General features: G+C 43.1%; 1 protein-coding gene across 1 annotated transcript in view; it reads left to right on the top strand.

Moving 5' to 3' along the window:
* Positions 1-23989, top strand: part of STAC (SH3 and cysteine rich domain) — a 399298-nt gene that overhangs the window by 352909 nt on the left and 22400 nt on the right. Inside the window, exons 7-9 of the mRNA XM_089678256.1 lie at positions 3608-3678; positions 17243-17325; positions 23229-23280. Coding sequence (XP_089534382.1) covers positions 3608-3678; positions 17243-17325; positions 23229-23280 — 206 coding nt within the window. The remainder of the gene's footprint in view (positions 1-3607; positions 3679-17242; positions 17326-23228; positions 23281-23989) is intronic.

Here is a 23989-nt window from a genome sequence, read left to right as displayed (position 1 = left end):
AGCTTGCATGTTCCCATGGGTTTCAGAACACTTTTGTTGTACATGACCAGTACCTTATCAGTGGGCTCAATGGGAACCTGTTTGTTAAGCAGAGTAAATGGAATGACATTGCAACTTGCTCCACAATCCAGCTGAAATCTTATGGGCTGTTCATCCACCATAAATATGGCAAAGAGCTGCTTTGCATCATTGGCTACTGGCTGTTTGACTACATTGACGTTCTCTGTTGCAGACTGCAGCTGCAGCCATGTGATGCCCTCTGTGCTGTCCTTGTCTGTGTCCTGGCTCATTGTGTGGACTTGTCTGTACTGTTTGCTGGTTTTGAATCTGCACACAGCTGAAAAGTGGTTCATCTTGCCACAAGTCCTGCAGGACTCCCCATACGCTGGACATTTCTCTTTGTCTCTTTCATGTCTTTTGCCACAGTATTTACACTGGACTGAGCTCACAGGGAGCCTGGACCTTGCTCTGCCTTTCACAGATACTGCATGTACTGAGGCATCACTGGTGCCCTCCATCATCTTCAGCCTGTCTTTAGTCAGCTCAGCAGCCCTGCAGATTTGTATACATTTCTCCAGCGCCAGCTCTTCCTCCCTCAGTAATCTTTCTCTGAGGTGAGAGTCTCTGATGCCACACACTATCCTGTCTCGGATAAGGGAGTCCCTGATGTCCCCAAATCCACAGGTTGCAGCCAGTCTCCTCAGCTCTGTCACATATCTGTCCACACTGTCCCCAATCTCCTGATTCCTTGAGAAGAACTTGTATCTCTCCACCGTCTCATTCTTTTTGGGGTCACAGTGCTTATCAAATGCTTGCAGTATGTCTGTCAGTGCCATGCTGTCTGTGAGCAGGGTCTCGGCTAGTTCTCTGCCTTTTTCCCCAATCAAGTAATAAAACAGCTTTACTTCCCTCTGCTCATCTCTGGGTGCCACTGTCAGGTCCACATACAGAGTAAACTCTTCCTTCCAGTGTCTCCATGTCTGTGAGAGATTGGAAGAAGTGACATCCAGTCTCTGAGGGGGTTTCAGGCCACTCTCCATAGTGCAGTCTGATAGGGACTCTGTACTTACAGTTGCTGATTCTCTGTACAGTTCCAGTGTCACACAATCTGTATTTGTAGACAGAAGACTTGCTATTCAGAGGTTCAGTGCCCAGCTGCCACCATGTTCTGTTAGTCCATCCTGCTCAGATGCTCACACACTGTAGTTAACAGGAGACATTTTATTAGGTGCTTCTAGCTGCCATTATACATGTGTCTGCCCTAGAACTACAACCAAAGAGAGGCAATAACACAGTTGTACCAGTATCTAAGTAGTGAGACCCTTGAGGCCATACACAGCATATAACATATTGCTACACAGTGGACTTTATTAATGTCATACACACACACATATATATATATATATATATATCATTTTATTATTTGTTTTAATTTTTGCACGGTGCTATTTATTATTTTTGTTTTGATAGTTTTCATGTATGAGCAGCAGCAGCATTAATTAATTGACTGATTTTAGGCGTGGGTTTATTTTACAGATTTTTTTAAAATGCATTATGCTTTTCCTTTAAAATGTCCTGTTAAAAAAAGGTAATAATAATCCTCAGCACAGAGATAACCTGAAACACAATGCAGTTCAGATAAGTGAGGGTATATTTTTAAGGAGAACATTTTGCAAATTGTTTACTGTCCTTTCTTTTCATGTCCATCTGCAGGGTTGTTTGTATCTTAAGCAGGTAAAATGTATGGGTTTTTTCCATTCAAAGACTGCATATTAAAGCCTAGGACACTTTCATCATAAGTCTTATTTGCCAGGAAAATTGCATGCTTTCATAACGAAAAATTCAATACACCTTAATGCTAAATCTGGCACTTTGGCAAGTTAGCTTGCCAAAATGAAGTGGTTAAAGTAGTAAGATGTTAAAAGCATTCTAACAATTCAGTATCTAACAAGCCATGGCTGCAAATTAAAATGTTAGTATACTGTGTTTTCCTATTATCTGATCAGAATTCTTGATATTGTAAAGTGTTACTTTAAACTTCACAACTTTTTTGACACATCAATTATTGTGAGCATAAGCAACATCAGTGAAAAAGTCAATACCAAAGGAACAAGAACCCAACTCTGTATGAGAAGCACCAGTACATTCAAGCTTTCTTTTCTGAATTAATAGCATAATTTTTTTTCCCCCAAAACATCAATACAGGCTTTTTGTGTCCACAACTTTGCAAATGTCTGAATTGTGCTTGTATTCAAGAGATATTGAGTACAGATGACCACAGAATAAGCAATGTAATACTAATGCAATTGGTATTTTGTTATTATAGAACATTAAAAATGTTGCCAAAATATAGAATCTATTCCTGTAACAATGGATGATGGGGCCTCATGACAAAAACTGTTATGGGACCAGGGGCAGACTGACAACTCATGGTGCCCCCGGGCAATAGGGGATCATGGGGCCCCTGTGTCCTTGCCCAAACTCAAAAAAGCCTATGAAAATTGTACCAGGGGCATCTCATGGGTCCCCCTTTTGACCCTGGGCCCTGGGCCCTTGGGCAGTGCCCGAGTTTCCAAATGGTCAGTCCGCCCCTGTATGGGGCCCAGTTGTTTCTGTAATTTAGCAATTCATAAATCCAGAACACTTATTTTCATAGCAATTGTAAAGTTACACAATTTTATATACATTCATTTCATTCAAATGTATTTGCCAAATGCTTTTGCCACCTGTATAAATCACTGGGTAACCAGACAACTCCAGGATCCCTGTGCTTCTGGGTCCCAGAGCGGTGATATGGTCAGCTGTAGCAATAGCTTTAGTTATGTGATGTTATGTGGAGATTTCACATGGCAAAAGAAAAAAATGAGTTACCAGATTCTTCAAAGACTTGTAAAGGAGGAAAACAATATACAAAGCTCAAACTCTCACTCTAGTGCTCATACCACACTGTGTATGCTCTTTGTAATGACTACCATTAAAAATATCAGGAGGAATCTGGGGAGGATCTAACGTTTCCTGGATTCTTCTAGCTGGTAGGATGGATTCTAAGGACTATAATGTGATTGGTGGGCATGCCTCAGAAGAGTGATTTTGGGCAGTAATGCAATGTCATTTTATTTAACAATTCATAGGCAACACAGATATTTTCATAAAAAAATCAAAATAGAAAAAGCGCCAATAAAAAAATATATATATCAAATAAAACTGTGTATATAGCAGCAACACCCCACCAAAAATTATATATAATAAATTTGGTAAAATGAACAATATATCAAATAGGTATGCGCTAAATATATATATCACCAAATAAATAAGTGTCCATATTAAATCAGTGCAAGTCCAAAAAAAATCAAAAATCCTTTGTGAACTTAAGGATTTTTGATTTTTTTGGACTTGCACTGATTTAACATGGACACTTATTTATTTGGTGATATATATATTTAGCGCATGCCTATTTGATATATTACAGATATTTTCATATTATGCTAACAGGTAATGATATACCATATTTATTAAAGAGACTGGTTTACTGTTGCTTACATGTTCTGCATCTATTCTTCATTAACATAAGCACAATGTTTTTTTTTGGGTTTTTTTTGTATTGTAGTTTTTAGCTACGTAGAAAACGGTACAGAATCTTACTGTGAAGAACAGCAAGCGAAAGGAATATTATCAACGGTAATATTATTTCTATATTTAATTCATTTCCACCATTTTCAAAGTACTCCCTCCTAGATTGTAAGCTCGAAAGAGCAGGGCCCTCGAACCCCTTGTGTATTGTATTGTTACTGTCTTTTCTCATGTTCTGTCCCCCCCGCTATTGTGCAGCGCTGAGCAAACCCTTTGGCGCTATATAAATACTGTATAATAATAATAATAATTATACTTGTAGCTGGGGAATTGTGAAATAAATTGGAACACGTATTATTAGTTATTTTGTAACACATTTTAAAGTAAAATTTGATTAAAATAAAAAACACTTAATCAAAAAAGTACCTTTGCTAAAAGCCAGATGTCAAAACAATCATTTGTGGTTGTATATGCAAATCTCACATTTTCATCTTGACCTTGACACTCACTTTTCAGGCTTTCCTAATGGTCAGTAAGATTGGAGGTAACATTTTCCTCGTCCTGCTGTCAATCTATTTAATAAAGTTCCTCAGTAGGATGCTCATGTTGGGTATATGTAATTTAATTCCCCTTTTGACAGTCAGCAGTAAATATTTTGTGTGGCTGCTGGCTCCCTATCCCAGCTGTCATAGACCATCATAAACCAATAAGAGTGGTTCCCAATCACAGGATCACTATGTCCACTATGACATAACATACATTGGAGGCTTCAATAAAAAAAATATAGAAACCATCATCCTGTAACTGAATACTGCCACCATGAGGCTGCACTGACATCAGTTTTGAAGTGGACCTCCCTCCCCCAAAACAAAAAACACATGTATGCATATCTGAACGCTGAGTTTAAACACTTTCAAATATGTTTTTAAATAAATATTTTGCAAGAAAAAAAAGATTTACTTTCTGGTTTTCTTGAGACACATGTGGGCATAGTTAGCCCTTACAGATTCACCCTGGGAAGGCTACATGACCAGTGCCTTCCCAGGTGGTCTCATCTTAAAACTGCAATATCTTAAAAAAAGCCTTTTTAAAAAACATGAGTGTAATGTAATGTTGTATCGCACATGAGTGAGATCGGACACATGATGACTGTGAGTCATGTCACACAACATAACATTTTATCTATGGAAAATGAAAAAAAGTGAGCGATGATCCTAGAAAGCAGCTAGGCACTCTAAGTAACCAATAAATACTTATACAGAATAATATAAATAAAAGTGCAGCGCTATGTAATAAATCTGAAAATTGTCCACTGTAAGTCCAGTTCATATAAACGTGCCAGGTGACAAATAGAAATCAACGAAGTAGCAGAAATGCGCACTCGCCAGAAGGCGGATATACATAAGCAGTATATATCAAAAGCCCATGGATCCTCGGTCAGGAAGAAACAGGTCTGGTCACCGTGGATTGGCCTTTCCTTTTCCTTAAGGGTGCAGAGCAAAATTCTTCCTCCTCTTAGGTGGATGCTTGGATTCCTAATAAGGACTCTGCAAAGAGGTATTCTTCAAACCTGCGGTTCGCCATAAAAGTCAGGACATCAGTCAGCCGCCTCCACCATCCTACGTCATCTAATCGCGACCTATTAGAAGCGATGCACGGCCAAAAATTGGCCGCGCATCGCTTCTAATAGGTCGCGATTAGATGACGTAGGACGGTGGAGGCGGCTGACTGATGGATCCATGGGCTTTTGATATATACTGCTTATGTTTATCCGCCTTCTGGTGAGTGCGCATTTCTGCTACTTCCTCACGGATCACCATCGTTGATTTCTATTTGTCACCTGGCACATTTATATGAACTGGACTTACAGTGGACAATTTTCAGATTTATTACTTAGCGCTGCACTTTTATTTATATTATAACATTTTATCTGTTGAACAAAAACAGCCTTCCACCCCAAGATTTTGTGAGAATTCATAAGATCTCAGGGGAATTTGTTTTTCAACAGATACATTACAGCACATGCAAAAGATGAGGCACACATTTAATCTGTGGTCAGGCACAGAAGATGGAAGAAGAAGTCAGCCATGATTACGTTTTCTGGTGGCACGCCAAGTGGTGCTAACATTAATTTTAATAAATACTTCACAGTGATGTAAATTATTTATTAAGTGGGGGGGGGGCACTTTAATTGTAATTGACCAGCAATATGAAAAATGGAAAAAAAATGATTTACATTTTTAAATAATTGTGAGTATAAATAAAATAAAGGACAAGGATTTATGAAAAACATTGTACAAAATAAAAGTTTTATATGTCCTATGAAAATCTTTAGGTATTCAAATTATGGTGTTTTTCGTCTAGTCACCCAACGCATGCTGACATAGATCTGGGCATCTAGGCATCAATTAATTCTGTTCAATAAAGGGATTAAGGCTGAATAGGGAGGCTTGGGGGCTGAACCAAACTCTACCTTTACAAGAAATGTCAAGATTTGCATTTAATGTCATTTAATGTCAGTTAAATGCCTACAAAGCCAGATTGACTGATTATTTTGACATGTGATTTCTACTGAAAGTAACAGCATTTTTTTCAATATATGCCCAGTCTAACTTGTCCATGTTTACCTGAAGTTCATGATAGCCATTAAATACTTGGTGAGATTCTATAAACCCTAAGCAAAGCTGAAGGAGACATCACTTATATAATCAAATGAGAGTTAAGGTCTCTATTGAGAAACGTTTGTACATATAGGTCACAAAATGTATTTATTTTTTTTAAATCACACAGGTATAGCTTCCGGTGGTGAAAATACCTGAATGAGTTGTTAACTTTTGGCCAGTTAAAGAGATCATTCACACGATCACCCAAGAATAACACTCCATAGCAGCAAGGGTACCTAAAATATACCATCAAAGGTATCACCTAAATGGCTTAACCCTTTGAGGACCATAAGATTACGGAACGCCAAAAGAATCAATTTTTTGTTTTTAAAGTTCATACACTTCAGTTGATGTAACTAAGCCATTTCTTGAAATAATTGGCAAAAAGCTAGATCCATTTGTTGATAAGAACTAATATTTTGACTCAAACCAAAAAAAAAAAAAAAGTATTATAAGTTCTTAATCAGATGATACAGGCAATTAAAAACATGGGACAAATACGTCCCTTGGTCCTCAAAGGGTTAAGGCAGTACAAAAGAGGCAATTGATGGTAAGGACAGGCGGTACAAAGGGGGTAGTTGATAGTGAGGACAGGCAGTGCAATGGGGGCAGATGATGGGTGGGTTAGGCAGTACAGAGGGGAGAGTTGATGGTGGAGACAGGCAGTGCAGAGCGGGTAGTTGATAATATGAACAGACAATACAGAGGAGGGTAATTGACTGGAGAGACAGCACAGATGGGGCAGTTGATGGCGGTGCAAGGCAGTACAGAGTGGGCATCAGATAATAGGAACAGATAGTACAGAGGGGGGTAATTGATGACAGGGACAGGCAGTACAAAAGGGGCAGTTGATGGTGGAGACAGGCAGTACAGAGGGAGCAGTTTATAGTTTGGACAGGCACTACAGAAGGTACAATTGATGGTGAGGATAGGCAGTATAGAGGGTGCAGATGAAGGTAGGGACAGGCAGTACGAAGTGGGTCATTGATAGTCGGGACAGCCAGCTAAAAAGGGGCAGGTTATGATAGGGCTAAGCTGGATGTATAAGTTGACAGTCATAGAACAGTAAAGTATTGTCAGCAAAGCAGTCACTTTCTAAGCAGGAAAACAAAGCATGATTAACTCTGACATCCTTTCAGGGATTTAGACACAAAAGCATGGAAAAAATGTCTCTGTCAATTAATCAGCAACTAGTTATGATGAGTGTGGACAGGACATTTTACAATAGACTCTTATATCAACATGTTGTGTGATGGATTATTATTTTTGCAAATTATACATTTACCTTTTGGAGCATATATTTCAAAATAAACTGAAATAAACCGTATAAAACTGTATAATACTAAAACTAATTTGTACTGACATAGTGATAGTAATTCAAATTGAATTTCCCAAAAACAAGTCACAGTATGGTAATGGTTAAAAAAGTGAATAAAGGACAACAGAAGGGGCTGTTGATGGTGGGTACAGACAACACAGAGGGGGAAGTTGATGGTGGTCCCCAAGCAGAACAGATGGGGCAGTTAATAGTAGAGAACAGGCAGCACAAAGACGTAGGCTGTACACACAAGATCCAAGCTTCATTACTCACCCCATTAGTCACAACCACACCCCCATCATTGCCTCCCCCCAGTGTGGTGCCAGCACTGAGTTTTTCCTTTACTTCGGGACCCCCAGCAGGTATCAGATCGGAAGTCAGGTTTCTCAAAAATAAGGGGTACTATATACCTCTTGCTCATTCACTTGGTAAGGTAGCCAGATATCTGTGGGCCACTTTATTCTAAAGTATGCTTCAGATTTTGATAAGTCCTCCCCGTCAGACCCCCATATCTACCAAGTCAGAGATATAGGGAAGAGGCCCTTGCATCCAGGGTCTGCTACAGATGTTGAGGGGAATCCCCCAGCTGCTTGTTTGCAAATAGATTGAAGCCATCCAGAAAAATGTCATTTAGTAGCAATTATTTTTTCTTCTCTAAATTTCATTTTTGCTGCAGAACAGTGGTCTCCAAACTATGGCCTGGGGGCTGGATGCGGCCCTTTGGTTGATTTTATCTGGCCCTTGGGGTAATATTTCCTCCCAATGACAGCAATGATGGGGCACAATTTCTCCCAACTACACCAATAATGGGGCATGTTTCTTCCCACCCAATGACACCAACGAGGGGGCTCAATTCCTCTCACAGATATCAAAGATGGGGCATTGTTTACTCCCACTGATGTCAGCGCATTTTCTACTTCCAATAGCCACAGACCGGCCCCCCTAAAGTCTAAAGGACAATAAACTGGCCCTTCGTTTAGAAAGTTTGGAGACCCCTGCTGTAGAACATCCTATGGGGCACTAGTTGCAGGTTTAAGGCATCTTCCAGCATGATACTTAAAGGAATTGTGTATGGTTAATATCACACTTTTTAAAGACCTATTTTTTATTTTTTGTTTTTGCATTAGTATATGTCCCTGAGTCAATGCCTAGTTACCAATGCAATTTTTATAACAATAGCTTGCAAATTGGCTTGGAAAAGGCAAAACAAATTACAATAGTCACCTCCCATAGGCTTCAATGAGATTCGGGCTTTTCAGATTTCAAGCGGGATTCGACAAAAAGCCAATCTGCTCATCACTATTATTACCTGTATAAAATTTTAAATGTGTGATGCACAAAAGCATAAACAACAATGCAAAACCAATTAATATTGCTATATAAATATATGCTACAAACTCGAAAAAGATACCAAATCAACGTAAAATAAAAAATATCATTCCATTAAAAAATAAAAACAATCTCCTAAACCTCAACCTGCAAGATTGTTTTGTCTAGAATTAATTTTGATTTAACAGCTTCTAAAGCTATTCAAATAGTGTCACGATGGCAATACCTAAAAAGCTAAGTTGGATATATAAGTTGACAGCCATAGAACATTAAAGTATTGTCTGCAATGCAGTCATATTCTGAGCAGGAAATCAAAGCATGATTAACTCTGACATCCTTTCAGGGACTTAGACACAAAAACATGGAAAAAAGTCACTTTTAATTAAACAGTGAATAGTTCTGATGAGTGTGGACATGACATTTCCCAATACAATACAAATGCAGGCTCTGATATCAACAACACGTGGTGCAATATGTTATTATTTGTACCAAATGTGCCATTTATCTTTTGGAGTACATATTTCACAAAAAAAAGGAAAACTAATTTTCACTGACATAGTGATAGTAAATCAAATTGACTGGCCCCAAAATAGGTCACAGTATGGTACTGGTTAAAGAGGTGGCAAGAGGAGGATATGTATCGAAAAAAAAATAGCTTGAAGAAATGACAGGTATTCATTTGGACTACACATTAGACTTCAGAAATTCACATCAGTTTTCACATCAGGAGAAACTTGCCAGAGGTCTAAAATTTGTCAGAAACTTGTAACGTGTTATTTTCATTAGTAATCACAATGACGGAAGTTTAATATAAAAAGAAAGAACAGGGTTTGTAAACTGTAATTGTAAAATCTTTGTATAAGCTCATGCTAGGTAGCCACAGGATTCAGAATCCTTATTTTTGTATATGTGAGCAGAGCTGTCGCCACTTTCACAGATCTGCCTTTGCCACAAAGATGTCCTACTACTGACATTCCAGCAGCTATGTTGGGGACCAGGGGCGGACTGACCATTTGGAAACTCGGGCACTGCCCGAGGGCCCGGGGTCAGTAGGGGGCCCCATGAGATGCCCCTGGTACCTTTTTCATAGGCTTTTTTGAGTTTGGGCAAGGACACAGGGGCCCCATGATCCCCTATTGCCCGGGGGGCCCATGAGTTGTCAGTCCGCCCCTGTTGGGGGCCATAATAAAGTCATGACTGACTTGGTTTCTTGTACAAGGTATAAGTGTGCCAGACTTCTAAAAGTTTGGGCAAGGACACAGGGGCCCCATGATCCCCTATTGCACTGGGCCCCATGAGTTGTCAGTCTGCCCCTGTTGGGGACCATAATAAAGTCATGACTGACTTGGTTTCTTGTACAATGTATAAGTGTGCCAGACTTCTAAAAGTTTGGGCAAGGACACAGGGGCCCCATGATCCCCTATTGCCCGGGGGCCCCATGAGTTGTCAGTCCGCCCCTGTTGGGGACCATAATAAAGTCATGACTGACTTGGTTTCTTGTACAAGGTATAAGTGTGCCAGACTTCTAAAAGGTAGCTAACTGTTGCAGGGGACACAGGGGCCCCATGATCCCCTATTGCCCGGGGGCCCCATGAGTTGTCAGTCCGCCCTTGTTGGGGACCATAATAAAGTCATGACTGACTTGGTTTCTTGTACAAGGTATATGTCTGCCAGACTTCTAAAAGTTTGGGCAAGGACACAGGGGCCCCATGATCCCCTATTGCCCGGGGGCCCCATGAGTTGTCAGTCCGCCCCTGTTGGGGACCATAATAAAGTCATGACTGACTTGCTTTCTTGTACAAGGTATAAGTGTGCCAGACTTCTAAAAGGTAGCTAACTGTTGCAGGGGCAAGGACACAGGGGCCCCATGATCCCCTATTGCCCGGGGGCCCCATGAGTTGTCAGTCCACCCCTGTTGGGGGCCATAATAAAGTCATGACTGACTTGGTTTCTTGTAGAAGGTAAAAGTGTGCCAGACTTCTAAAAGTTTGGGCAAGAACACAGAGGCCCCATTATCCCCTATTGCCCGGGGGCCCCATGAGTTGTCAGTCCGCCTTTGTTCAGATGTCTAATGCACATGGCAAGCAACCTAGCACAGTTTTAAAAACAAGGTACGATCACCACCAGCTAAATAGGTTCATGGATTGCGCAGGTTCACTCACTTATGCAGACAGGCGATCCACTTGTACCCTTGCTGTTTTAATCTAGCTCATGTTTATTTTTAGAGATGAGCGAATCGAACTCGGCGAAGTGGAATTCGTTTCGAATTTTAGGAATGCGCGAATCGAAATTTTCCAAAAATGGCGGCGACATGTGTGGCGACGGAGCGGGGATCTCTGGGAAGGCGCGCAGACAAGGCGCGCTGACCCATAATGCATTCATTCATGACATGTGATCGCATTAGCCAATCAGCAGCCAGCCAGCCAGCACTGTGTAATGGTCGAGCTATAAATTGCGGCCATCTTAGAATTCTCCATTAGCCTCCGGTCATTCAAGAGAGACAGACCTCTCTGTATTAGGGACAGAGTTAGGGCCAAAGAGACTTTAGGGCCACAGAATCGTTACTTAGGGACACAGAATTGTTACTCAGGGACACAGAATTCTTACTCAGGGACAGACACAGAATTGTTACTGAGGGACACAGAATTGTTACTGAGGGACACAGAATTGTTACTGAGGGACACAGAATTGTTACTCAGGGACACAGAACTGTTACTCAGGGACACAGAATTGTTACTCAGGGACACAGAACTGTTACTCAGGGACACAGAATTGTTACTCAGGGACAGACACAGAATTGTTACTGAGGGACACAGAATTGTTACTGAGGGACACAGAATTGTTACTCAGGGACAGACACAGAATTGTTACTGAGGGACACAGAATTGTTACTCAGGGACACAGAATTGTTACTCAGGGACACAGAATTGTTACTCAGGGACACAGAACTGTTACTCAGGGACACAGAATTGTTACTCAGGGACACAGAATTGTTACTCAGGGACAGACACAGAATTGTTACTGAGGGACACAGAATTGTTACTCAGGGACACAGAATTGTTACTCAGGGACAGACACAGAATTGTTACTGAGGGACACAGAATTGTTACTGAGGGACACAGAATTGTTACTGAGGGACACAGAATTGTTACTCAGGGACAGACACAGAATTGTTACTGAGGGACACAGAATTGTTACTGAGGGACACAGAATTGTTACTCAGGGACAGACACAGAATTGTTACTCAGGGACACAGAATCGTTACTCAGGGACACAGAATCGTTGAATTAAAGAGTATGTCAGACAACACGCAGAGGAGTGGCAGAGGAGGCAATGTTTCAGGAGTGAGCAGACGTGGCAGCAGAGGAAGGGGTCGAGGCAGCACTAGTCGCAGCCAGAGGCCAGTGCTCCCGGTGTCATCCAGCGGTCGTGTCTCCACCGACAACCCTGCCGTCATCGATTGGTTGGCTCGGTCGTCTTCCTCTTCCCAGGTCACCTCTGACACCTACAGCCAACGGTCGGTGGGTATGTCAGACACAACCGTTAGTTGGCATGGCCCAGGAGCAAGTCCACTGAAATCACGTGTCCTCTACCTGCCCCTGTCCTTTGGTGCTCCCTCACCAAGCGAAGTATCGCATGCTGTACAGTGAGGAAGAGCTAACAGAGGGCGGTCAGGAACGGGGGGAGACATCCGCCTCTTCAGCAGCCAGGCGAAGAAGTACTGGCGAGGAGAGTGGCTCGGTAGCCGGTCTAGAGACAGGTCTGTCTCCTGACCCACACGCAGCCGAGGGGGCTAGTAGTGAGGCGGAGACCCTAATTGATGATGATGAGGCTGATCGCACTTGGCAGCCTCGTCGTCATCAGGCTATTGCTTCCGCATCATCAGGAGAAGAGGGTGCCAGCTTGGCAGCGAGCAAAACAGTCGGTGGGTTGCCCAGGAGGCAGCAGGGTCGCAGCAGTGTCAGTGGAGGCAAACGGCCACGGAGTAGAGCACCAGCTCCACTGCAGCCTACCACCACGGCCAGTAGTGGTGCCGGTGTGCACGGAGGAAGTAGCAGTCAGCCAGTGAGGAGTAGCGGGGGCAAAGTTTCCTACTCGGCGGTGTGGCAATTTTTCGTCAAGCCGCCCGAGGAAGTAAACGTAGCCGTATGTCGACTATGTGGCCAGAAAGTCAAGCGTGGCCAGGGGGCCCATGTTGGGACTACAGCGTTGCGTCAGCATATGCAGCATCGCCATTCGGTGGCCTGGGAAAACCGTGATAAAGATACGGCGGTTCTGCCTGCCCCAGCTCCCGCTCCATCACCCGCTCCGTTACTTGCTCCGTCACCCGACGTCAATCGCCCTCTATCAGCCAGTCAAGGCTCCAACACCTCTGCTGAGGGGAGTTGTTGCTCGTTGGCATCTTCCGCTCGTTCAGATGCTCCTTCTCCTGCTACTCCTCTTCACGGATTCCGTCAGCAGTCTTTCTTGGAATCCATTTCCAAGAGACAACAGTTTGCGAGCACGCACCCGAGGTGCAAAAGCTGAACGTCCTCCTGTCCAAGTTGCTGGTGCTGCAGTCCCTCCCTTTCCAAGTGGTGGACTCAGCACCTTTCCGAGAAATGATGGCTTGTGCCGAGCCGCGGTGGAGAGTGCCAAGCCGGCATTTCTTCGCCAAAAAGGCAGTGCCAGCCCTGCATTCACATGTAGAAGAGATGGTGGGCCAGTCTTTGAGCATGTCGGTCTCTGCCAAAGTGCACGGCAGCGCCGACGTGTGGAGCTGTAACTACGGTCAGGGACAGTACATGTCATTTACGGCCCACTGGGTGAACGTGGTGCCGGCACAGCCGCACCAGCAACTTGGACAGGTCACGCCGCTTTTGCCTCCACGTTTGCACGTCCTTGGTCCAGAAAAGATGTCCGCCTCTACCACCTCTTCTTCCGCCGTGTCCTCAGCCGCCACCCCCGTGCCAAGTCCCATTACCCGACCGGCATATCACATGTGCAGGGCGCAACGGTGTCACGCTGTGCTGCACCTGGTATGCCTTGGCGAACGTAGTCACACAGGGGAGGAACTTCTGAGTGTAATGAACAGAGAAATCGACAGATGGCTGTCTCCGCGCAAACTGAAAATCGGAACCATGTTGACCGACAACGGAAAGAACATGGTGTCTGCTCTGCGTCAAGGAAGGTTGTGCCATGCGCCATGCATGGCTCACGTGTTCAATCTGGTTGTCAAGCGGTTCCTAAAATCCACCATCCCACTGCAAGACATCCTTAAAATGTCACGTAAACTTTGCATGCATTTCAGCCATTCCTACACCGCAAAGCACACCCTCCTTGAGCTGCAGCGGCAGAACGGAATTCCACAGCATCGCCTGATCTGCGACGTTGCAACAAGGTGGAATTCAACCCTACACATGTTAGACCGCCTTTACGAACAGCGAAAGGCCATCACCGATTTCCTGATGTTACAAGCGGATAAAGGTACTCCCCTGTGTAACTTAGATGTCAGCCATTGGCAGCTCATGCGTGACACCTGCGCTTGCTCAGGCCCTTTGAGGAGGCCACGCTATTCGTGTGTCGGCAGGACTATGGGATGAACGACGTCATTCCTTTGTTGCACGTCCTGGAACAAATGCTGTTAACAATGGCTGGTCAGGGTGCGGTAGACGTGGCGCACAGATCTCAACGCCACATGACCCCTGTGGGGGCAGGACAGGAAGAAGAGGAGGAGGTAGAGGAGGACATTGGTGCTCAGGAATTATTGAGTGAAATGGGTGGTTTTTCCACTCAGCGGACAGGAGTGGAGGAGCAGGAGCATCTGGTAGAGGAGGAGGAGGAGACAGAGGACCCAGACGCACCGTGGCAGTATGCTGTGGAGATGGAGGCAGGGAGTCCCTCGCATTCCTTGGCACAAATGGCCCATAGCATGCTCGGTTGCTTGCGTAGCGACAGCCGAATAATAACCATCAGACAGAGGGATGACTTTTGGCTGTCCACCTTGTTGGACCCTTGCTACCGTTCAAAAATGGTGGCCTTTTTCACACCTGCTGAGAGGGAGGCCAAAATAACGTACTATAAAAACCACCTATGTAGTCAGTTGGTCTCTGCCTTTCTGCGCCAACGTCCATCCTCAGACACTGTGGGCCCTGTGCGCTCGCGTTCCGCTGCCATGGCAGCAGGGGAGGGGTGGGGTGGTAGGAGCAGTGGCAGCTCCACCAGCAGCGGCTGCCTCAGTCTGCAGTCGATGATGAGTAGCTTTCTTCACCAGCGCAGTGAGGAAACTACTAACCAGCCGCAGCAGCAGCAGCATCAGGTGGACCTGGAGCAGGACCTCAAACAACAGGCTTGGGCCTACTTGGACAGCACCCTGCCAACCGAGGTAGACAATCCCCTTGACTACTGGGCAACGAAACTTGACCTTTGGCCCCAACTAGCTGAATTTGCCCTTGAAAGGCTGTCATGCCCGGCCAGTAGCGTGGCATCGGAGCGCGTGTTTAGTGCGGCAGGAGGTATTGTAACTCCGCGGAGGACACGACTGTCCACCCAAAGTGTGGAGAGACTCACGTTTGTGAAAATGAATCAGGCGTGGATTAGTCTGGATTTCAAACCACCAGTTCCTGACACAACTGACTAAATCCGCCATGAATCATGTCCCAAACATCTTATTATTTTTAACATAGGCCTCTGTATGGCCTTCAATTTAAGCTGCTTACGCTTCGCCACTCTGCCATGGGCCCCTGTACCGCCTCCTCTTGCTGCTGCCAGGTCCAGAGTGTCTCATGGGTCCCTGTACAGCCTCCAATTGCTGCTGTCTCCATCGCCACACTCTGCCATGTGCCACTTTCAGGTCTCCTCACACTGCTGGTGGGTTCCATTTTGTCATAGGGTGCTGGCAGATTACGGGCCTCCCATTGCTGCTGCCAGGCCCGTAATCTGCCATGGGCCCCCGTACCGACTCCTCATGCTGCTGCCAGGCACGTAATCTGTCATGGGCCCCTGTACCGCCTCCTCATGCTGCTGCCAGGTCCAGAGTGTCTCATGGGTCCCTGTACGGCCTCCCATTGCTGCTGTCTCCATCGCCACACTCTGCCATGTGCCACTTTCAGGTCTCCTCACACTGCTGGTGGGTTCCATTTTGTCATAGGGTGCTGGCAGATTACGGGCCTCCCATTGCTGCTGCCAGGCCCGTAATCTGCCATGGGCCCCCGTACCGCCTCCTCATGCTGCTGCCAGGTCCAGAGTGTCTCATGGGTCCCTGTACGGCCTCCCATTGCTGCTGTCTCCATCGCCACACTCTGCCATGTGCCACTTTCAGGTCTCCTCACACTGCTGGTGGGTTCCATTTTGTCATAGGGTGCTGTATGGCCTCCCATTGCTGCTGCCTCCACCGCCACACTGTGGCTCCACACTCTGGTTTTGACTGCCCAAATGAGTGAAGTGTGCGGTGATTCTAAGATCGACGGCACTCATCTGCATGTCATACTGACTGACAGTATTATTTCTCTTCCCCAGCAGACTCCAAGGGCATTTAAATTAAAGGTACAGTGTTCTGCACTAATATAAAGGCTCTCTGAAGCCTAGAAACACCCTTTTTATAAGTTAAATTCGCAGCGAATATATTCGACTCGAATCGAATTTATTCCTCGAATTCGCCGAATCAGCCGAATCGAATTTTTGAATACATCGCTTATCTCTTTTTATTTTATTTAATAAACCAGCCTCAAAGTTTTAAAAGATTCACAAGTTCAGAAAATCTTTTTTTGTATTAATGATCAGTCTAATCAATATAACAAGGTTTTTAGAACCTGCTTACTAAAGTGAATTAATCATTTTACATCTAGAAAACATGCCAGCAGTGATGGATTAAATGCTTATCAGTCTCACCTCTTTCCACATTTTATTAGTAAGTCGGTGCTCTTAAGCTGTGAAGTGTCAACTCCTCCAGAATTTACAGTATCATCTCATCATGTTCCTGAACCCACTCATCTACAGAATAGTAATTCAGAATTAGATGTGGCAGACTCTATACCGAGATATAATACAAAAGTATTTTATAATACATTTGTGATTACAATGGCGATTATATTATATTCAAATATTTGATATATACTGTATTTCCGTAGTGTTTTCTTCGTTATTATTTTTTCTCTCTTCTTTATTATTTTACTTGACTTCTCTCTGTATAATCTATGCTTTAATGAAACATATTTTCAATATAGCAACTTTGTAAGATTTTCTAAGGTACAATATCGCTGATTGAAGAATTTTTAATATTTTCTAATTTGTGTTCTTCCTCTGTAATTTGTTCTCAAAAATTCTCCTCAAATTATATATATATTTTTAAAAACTGAATGTATTAATTTTAATTTTATTGTAGGTACCTTTATTTAAGGAATCAGTAGATGCTTTTATTGCCTTGTACAGATTTATACCACAAGAGACTGAAGACTTAGCTATGAGGTAATTTACCCTCTCTTTCAAAAACTTATGTTGAACTGTATATTCTTTTGGTCACTGTTCATATTGTTATACAGGCCTATGAAACAATGGTGGGAAGACATAGACAGCTGTGTTCCTAAAAGAGTAATTTTCACCTTAGACTGTGTCAATACAGAATCAAGTTCCATCAGATCAAAGACTGATAGAATATTTCCAGCATTTTAATGTGTATTAAAACACAGATTAGGGTGCAAAGTTTCCCTTTAGTAAACCAGCCTGATAAATTTTTAAATACAAAACTGTAGGAAGAGAAAAATATGCATGACAAGCAGGGGCGGACTGACAACTCATGGGGCCCCCGGGAAATAGGGGATCATGGGGCCCCTGTGTCCTTGCTCAAACTCAAAAAAGCCTATGAAAAAGGTACCAGGGGCATTTCATGAGGCCCCCTACTGACCCCGGGTCCTCGGGCAGTGCCCGAGTTTCCAAATGGTCAGTCCGCCCCTGATGACAAGCAATCACACTTGTTTTCATTTTTGATCCAGACAGGGAATCTAATTTGTTGCTTTGCCCAGAGTCTTTATTTTCTCTTCTTCCACTTTACAAATGTAACTGCCAGAAAGTAGGAATGAGGTTTGGACTTACCAGGACCATGGATTTGCTGCGAATCCTGCAGATCTAAAATTCAAAGTCCTGGCAAACTTGTAAATAACACCAATTTTTTTTTCAACCATAATGCACTGCATGACCTTTATACCATGGCCAGATGGCTTTGAAAGGCCAATGGTGGTGATGGGGGGGCTTTTGGATAAGCCAACTCTGTAATGTAAAAGAGGGTTCTTTAGGTTCTTGAGGGCTCAGACTAGTCATGGAATCCGTGTGAGTAGTTGGAGATTATTATTATTATACAAAGCCATCCACCATACTGCCCCGAACTACATCACTGACCTAATATCCAAGTACCGCCCAACAAGCACACTCCGCTCCTCACAAGACCTCCTTCTCTCTAGTTCCCTGGTCTCCTCCTCCCATGCCCGCCTCCAGGACTTCTCCAGGGTGTCACTCATCCTCTGGAACTCCCTGCCCCAACCCATCAGATTATCACCTACTCTCCTCTCCTTTAGGCGCACCCTGAAAACCCACCTCTTCAGGGAAACCTACCCCACCCCCTGCTAACTTGCCGACCTCCTCCACTCTTCCTACCACTCCATCCCCCACAGCTATCTCCACCTGTGCCACCATCCCCTCCCTTCTAGATTGTAAGCTCGAAAGAGCAGGGCCCTCGATCCCCTCATGTTTTGCATTGTATTGTTATTGTTCTGTCCCCCTTTGTAATGTACAGCGCTGAGCGAACTATTGGCGCTTTATAAATACTATATAATAATAATAATAATTATACAGGATTTATATAGCGCCAACAGTTTGCGCAGTGCTTTACAAAATGAAGGTAGACATAACAGTTACAATACAATTTTGTACAAGAGGAAACAGAGGCATGGGTGTATTTACCACAAGGCAAACAAGGCATTTGCCTAGGGCGGCATTTTTTAGGGGGCCAGCACTGCTCCCTGGAAGAAGGGACATATGCAGTATGAGGACCATCTGGAATCTGAGAAAGGCTGTGGGCTGCTTGATGGTGTATGCAGAGCCCGACTGTCGTTCCCGGGGATGTCCTGGGGGGTGAGTGTTAGGAAAAGGCTCTCTTGGGTGGGGGGGATGATGGGGCAGGGGTGTTGTTGGTCACTGTCAGGCTCTCTCCACAGGGGGAGGGAGGCTGGTGTTGGTTGGTGTCAGGCTCTCTACGCCAGGGATGAGGGGCGTTCGATTTTTGTGTTGCCTAGGGCAGCACAAAACCTAAATACACCACTGAACAGAGGGCCCTACTCGTTAGAGCTTACAATCTAGGAAATGATAGGGAAAGCTGACAAACCGCATAGGGAATAATTGTGTTTGGTTAGGAAACTGTGCTTTGACTTTGAATGCAAGCTGCTTGGGCATCCACCCCTGTGTTGCCTATGTTGGAGGTGGGGGGTCTTTATTATTAGGGATTTCTTTGTCTTTCATTTTAGAGAATGGTTGATTTGAGGGCAGAAGTCACCGGTAAGTCTGAGGTGCTCAAAACCCACACTTGTTGCTTACCATGTGTTTTTTAGCAGTCTTTTGTTTGCAGCACACTACTGCATCATTTGATGCAGATCAAAGCTAAATGTGAAAGCAGGATGAATCTTCTTTTATTGTTACAGTACATGGATACCTTCCATTGATATGGAGCTGCTGGATCAAGTGTACTGTGAACTTGTGAGATTTGTCCTGCTTTGCACTGCAGACCATCACTCTCTGCCCTTTGATGACACTGCTTATATAATGCTGTTCACATCTTTTTCTGCCTATTTTTTCATGTTTTATTGCTGCCCAGTTTTACACCTGAGCCCTGATTCTCTAATGTATTGGAGCCCAATCATGTTAGTTTAAATTGTCCTGCTGCTTGCCAATTATTGCACTGCAGTATTATCTGTATTCTCTTCAGGGGCAGACTGACCATTGGGGAACTCGGGCACTGCCCGAGGGCCCGGGGTCAGTAGTGGGCCCCATGAGATGTCCCTGGTACCTTTCATAGGCTTTTTTGAGTGTGGTTTGAGTGTGGGCGAGGACACAGGGGCCACATGATCCCCTGTTGCCCGGGGGCCCCATGAGTTGTCAGTCCACCCCTGATTCTCTTAATTTATAATGTGAGGTTAACCACTTCCCGTCCAGCCGTTGTATATAAACGGCCGAACGGTGGCACTGCAGGGTCGGGTGGCCGTTTATAAACGGCCTCCCCACACCCTGCTTGTGTAAATTAAAGTCTGCTGGTTTAACCACTTGCCATCCGCCTGCTGTTTATAAACGGCAGGACGGTGGCACTCCACTTCATAAACGGCACCCACCATTTCTAGCGGTGCACGCTCCCTGGGAGCGTGCAGCACCGCAATCCGGTGCCCGCTGTGTCCTCCGGACACAGTGAAACACCGATCATTAGACGGGACCTCTGTACGAGGTCCCGATCATGTGATCACTGATTGGCCAATCAGTGATCACATGCAAAGTAGTAAGCAAGATGTCACTTGTGATATCATTGCTTACTACGTGTGAAATCTGTGAATGATCACAAAGGTCACATGGTACAAGGCTATTCACAACAGCCTTGTACCATGTGACAAGCTGTGACCTATCACAGCTCACTCAGTAGTTCTCAATGCCTGCAAGAATGCAGACAGAGAGAAAGAGAAATTATTGCTTTTACATCCTATATGGGTGTAAAAGCAATCAGTGTAAAAAAAAAAAAATCTTCATCATCCCCCAAAAGTAGTACAGTGTCACCATGGTGACAGTATGTAAAAAAAATAAAAAAAAATAAAATAAATAATAATATAAAAAAAATGTAAAAAAAAATGTTTAAAAATTATAATTTTTGGTTATAAACTAATTTGGCTTATTTTTTTTTTACTAAAAAGATAACGGAATAAATGTTGGCCAAGATTTATGATGAAATATTATTTATTTGCAAAACTTTATAAGAAAAACACTTTTTTTCAAAATTTTTGGACATTGTCATTTACATAGCAAAAAAAATAAAAATCCCAGCGCTGAATAAATACCACCAAAATAAAGCTTTATCTGTCTCAAAAAATGGTAAAAAATTCATATGGGTACAGTGTTGCATGACCGCGCAATTGTCATTCAAAGTGTGATAGCGCTGAAAGCTGAAAATTGCCCTGGTCAGGAAGGGGGTAAAAGTGTCCGGTCTGGAAGTGGTTAATAGAAATTGCCAGGTGACGGGACAGTTTTAAATCAGTAAAAACAGGGACAGCCTCACCCAACCATTGGCCTGTTTTTTTTTACGTGGGTCAAAACAGCTATATTACAGCTTGATTGTGCTGCTGCTAAAGCTACGTTGCCTTTTTAAGCTGAAATACATAAGAATGGGATGTTGCTGCTGTATGTAAGGCAGGCTAATTGTACAAGCAAAAATCACAGCCACATTTTTGCTGCCAGTGTACACTGATGATGCTGGCCATGAAAATTGTACTGTTTTGTAACACCATGTTAGGATTTAACACTCAAACCAGTAATTTAAAGGGTTCCTGTTTTTCCTTTACCCTCAAACCCGAATGAAAAGGATCCCCTCTCTGCTGCACGGTAAAAAAAATGTTGGAGCTGGTGTATGTGTCCTCTGGTAGCACTTAGTTTCCCATGCCCTTTCTTTTACAATATCTTGCTTATTAGCTCAAAAATTTCGCATATTTGCTAACAGGATTTGCCCTTAATAAACTTTAATAGGATTCACTGATCGGGTTTGCTGAATTTTTATAAGTATTCATTCATCTCTACCAGGACTTACATAGACTTTACAGAGACTTTGTAGAATGAAACATAACATCCTCATTGCCTCTCTCTCCCCTTAATGTTCAGTTACTCTATATAGTTGTATATGTGCACCCTGTTGTCTTCCAACAACAGTAACTATATTGTGCCCAGGGGCGGACTGACCATTTGGAAACTCAGGCACTGCCCGAGGGCCCAGGGTCAGTAGGGGGCCCCATGAGATGCCCCTGGTACCTTTTTCATAGGCTTTTTTGAGTTTGGGCAAGGACACAGGGGCCCATGATCCCTTATTGCCCGGGGGCCCCATGAGTTGTCAGTCCGCCCCTGGTTCAGTCCATAGTTTTAGCACAAACAGAATGTAAAACTGTGATTATCAAGCAATGACAAGAACAAATGCAGTGGCTTTGCTATTCCAATGCAAATTCGCCTTTGCTTTTTTTTTTTTTTTTTTCCTCAGACATTATCTTGGTCTGATATAATGGTCCCATATAAGACTGCAGATTTTTTATTCTTTCTGTATACCATTTTATCTTCAGCCAGTATGCAAGGGATGTGTTGTGTAGAGACAATACACTACAGCAAGCATGTCAAACTGAAGTTCTTTGGCCAACATTCAACACTTTTTTCAGCCTTTGTCCATTGCAACTTAATGATGTCACATATGTCTCAGACTGCATTATGGCTAATAAAACTTACATTCCCTTGCATAATTAAATATGTAGTAATAACTGTGTTTGAAAATATTGTTATTTGAATTTGTTAAGGCAGCAAATAATTTAGCAGCACTGGAATTAGATGGGTGCTGCCATCAGTGAAATGAATATTGCCATTTGAAAAGTTATTTTTAATTTTTGGCCCTCTGTCTCATTTGAGTTTAACAGCTGGTTTATCACTGATATAAAGCAAAGAAGTGAAACATATTTCATTGGATTTTATTTAATTTTATCTGCTAACTGGAAAAGTGTAAACTTAAATATTTAAATAGGTCGTTAGGCCTGAAGAACAAATACGTATATATTTTACTCATACATACCTGGCGGTAATGATATAAATCCTGGGTAAAGTCAGTTCCAGAAAATGTGTTTCTTAAACAAGTGATTTTTAAAACACTAATGTAAAAGCAATGGGATCTACCTACTGGTGGTGGCAGATATATATGTATGTATGTATCAGGGGCGGACTGACCATTTGGAAACTCGGGCACTGCCCGAGGGCCCGGGGTCAGTAGGGGGCCCCATGAGATGCCCCTGGTACCTTTTTCATAGGCTTTTTTGAGTTTGGGCAAGGACACAGGGGCCCAATGATCCCCTATTGCCCAGGGGCCCCATGAGTTGTCAGTCCGCCCCTGGTATATATATATATATACATATATATATATATATATATCCTACAGTAATAGTAATAATGTATTCATTACCAACTTCATCGTGAGGCCACTAATATTTTTCAATATACTTTTATGTGAGATTACATATCAGTGCATCTGTATTCAAAAAAATATTCAAACTATTCATATGCATCTATATTTGAAAAAGTTTTATTTATGTTTTTATTTGTAGGCCTGGTGATAAAATTACTATATTGGATGATTCAAATGAAGATTGGTGGAAGGTAATTATGAAAAATGTTAAACATGCTATAAATTAGGATTTACCAATGAGTTACGTGACAATATATATATATATATATATATATATATATATATATATATATATGACCAAGTGCATTTATAACATATATTAAACACTGAAATTAATACTAATATTGTTGTTTATATTTTTTTTTGAAGGTGTGTGTTATTCTTTATTCTATATTATACACCAAAACTGACAATTTTTGGGGACTCACAGACATTGATAAACACAGATTGCAACATATAAATTATAACAAAAGGAAAAACTTTTTAGTTTCAAATACAGTGGAAAGGGATTAGAGCACCTAATGGTCAGGTTTTTATTGCTGTCTGTGCCCCTGTTAGGGAGATTAATCCTCTCTATTAGTTATGTTTCCATTATCTCCGAAAGTGAAAAAAAAAAGAAAATCCCAATAATATTATCAGTGTCAGTCAGTGCCGCCTATCAATGTCAGTCAGTGCCTCCTATCAGTGCTGCCAGTCAGAGCCACCTATCAGTGTGCATCAGTGCTGCCTGTCAATGCCCATCAGTGCTGCCTATCAGTGCCGCCTAACAGTGCCAGTCAGTGCCACCTAACAGTGCCAGTCAGTGCCACCTAACAGTGCCAGTCAGTGCTGCCTATCAGTGCCACCTATCAGTGCCATATATCAGTGCTGCCTTTCAATGCCCATCAGTGATGCCTGTCA

This window comes from Staurois parvus, unplaced genomic scaffold, assembly GCF_062004578.1.
Source record: "Staurois parvus isolate SC_StPar_1 unplaced genomic scaffold, SC_StPar_1.0 ptg000201l, whole genome shotgun sequence".
NCBI classification, from domain to species: Eukaryota; Metazoa; Chordata; class Amphibia; order Anura; family Ranidae; genus Staurois; species Staurois parvus.
The sequence above is the reverse complement of the archived record's forward strand: the minus strand, read 5'-3'. Positions and strand labels throughout refer to the sequence as shown.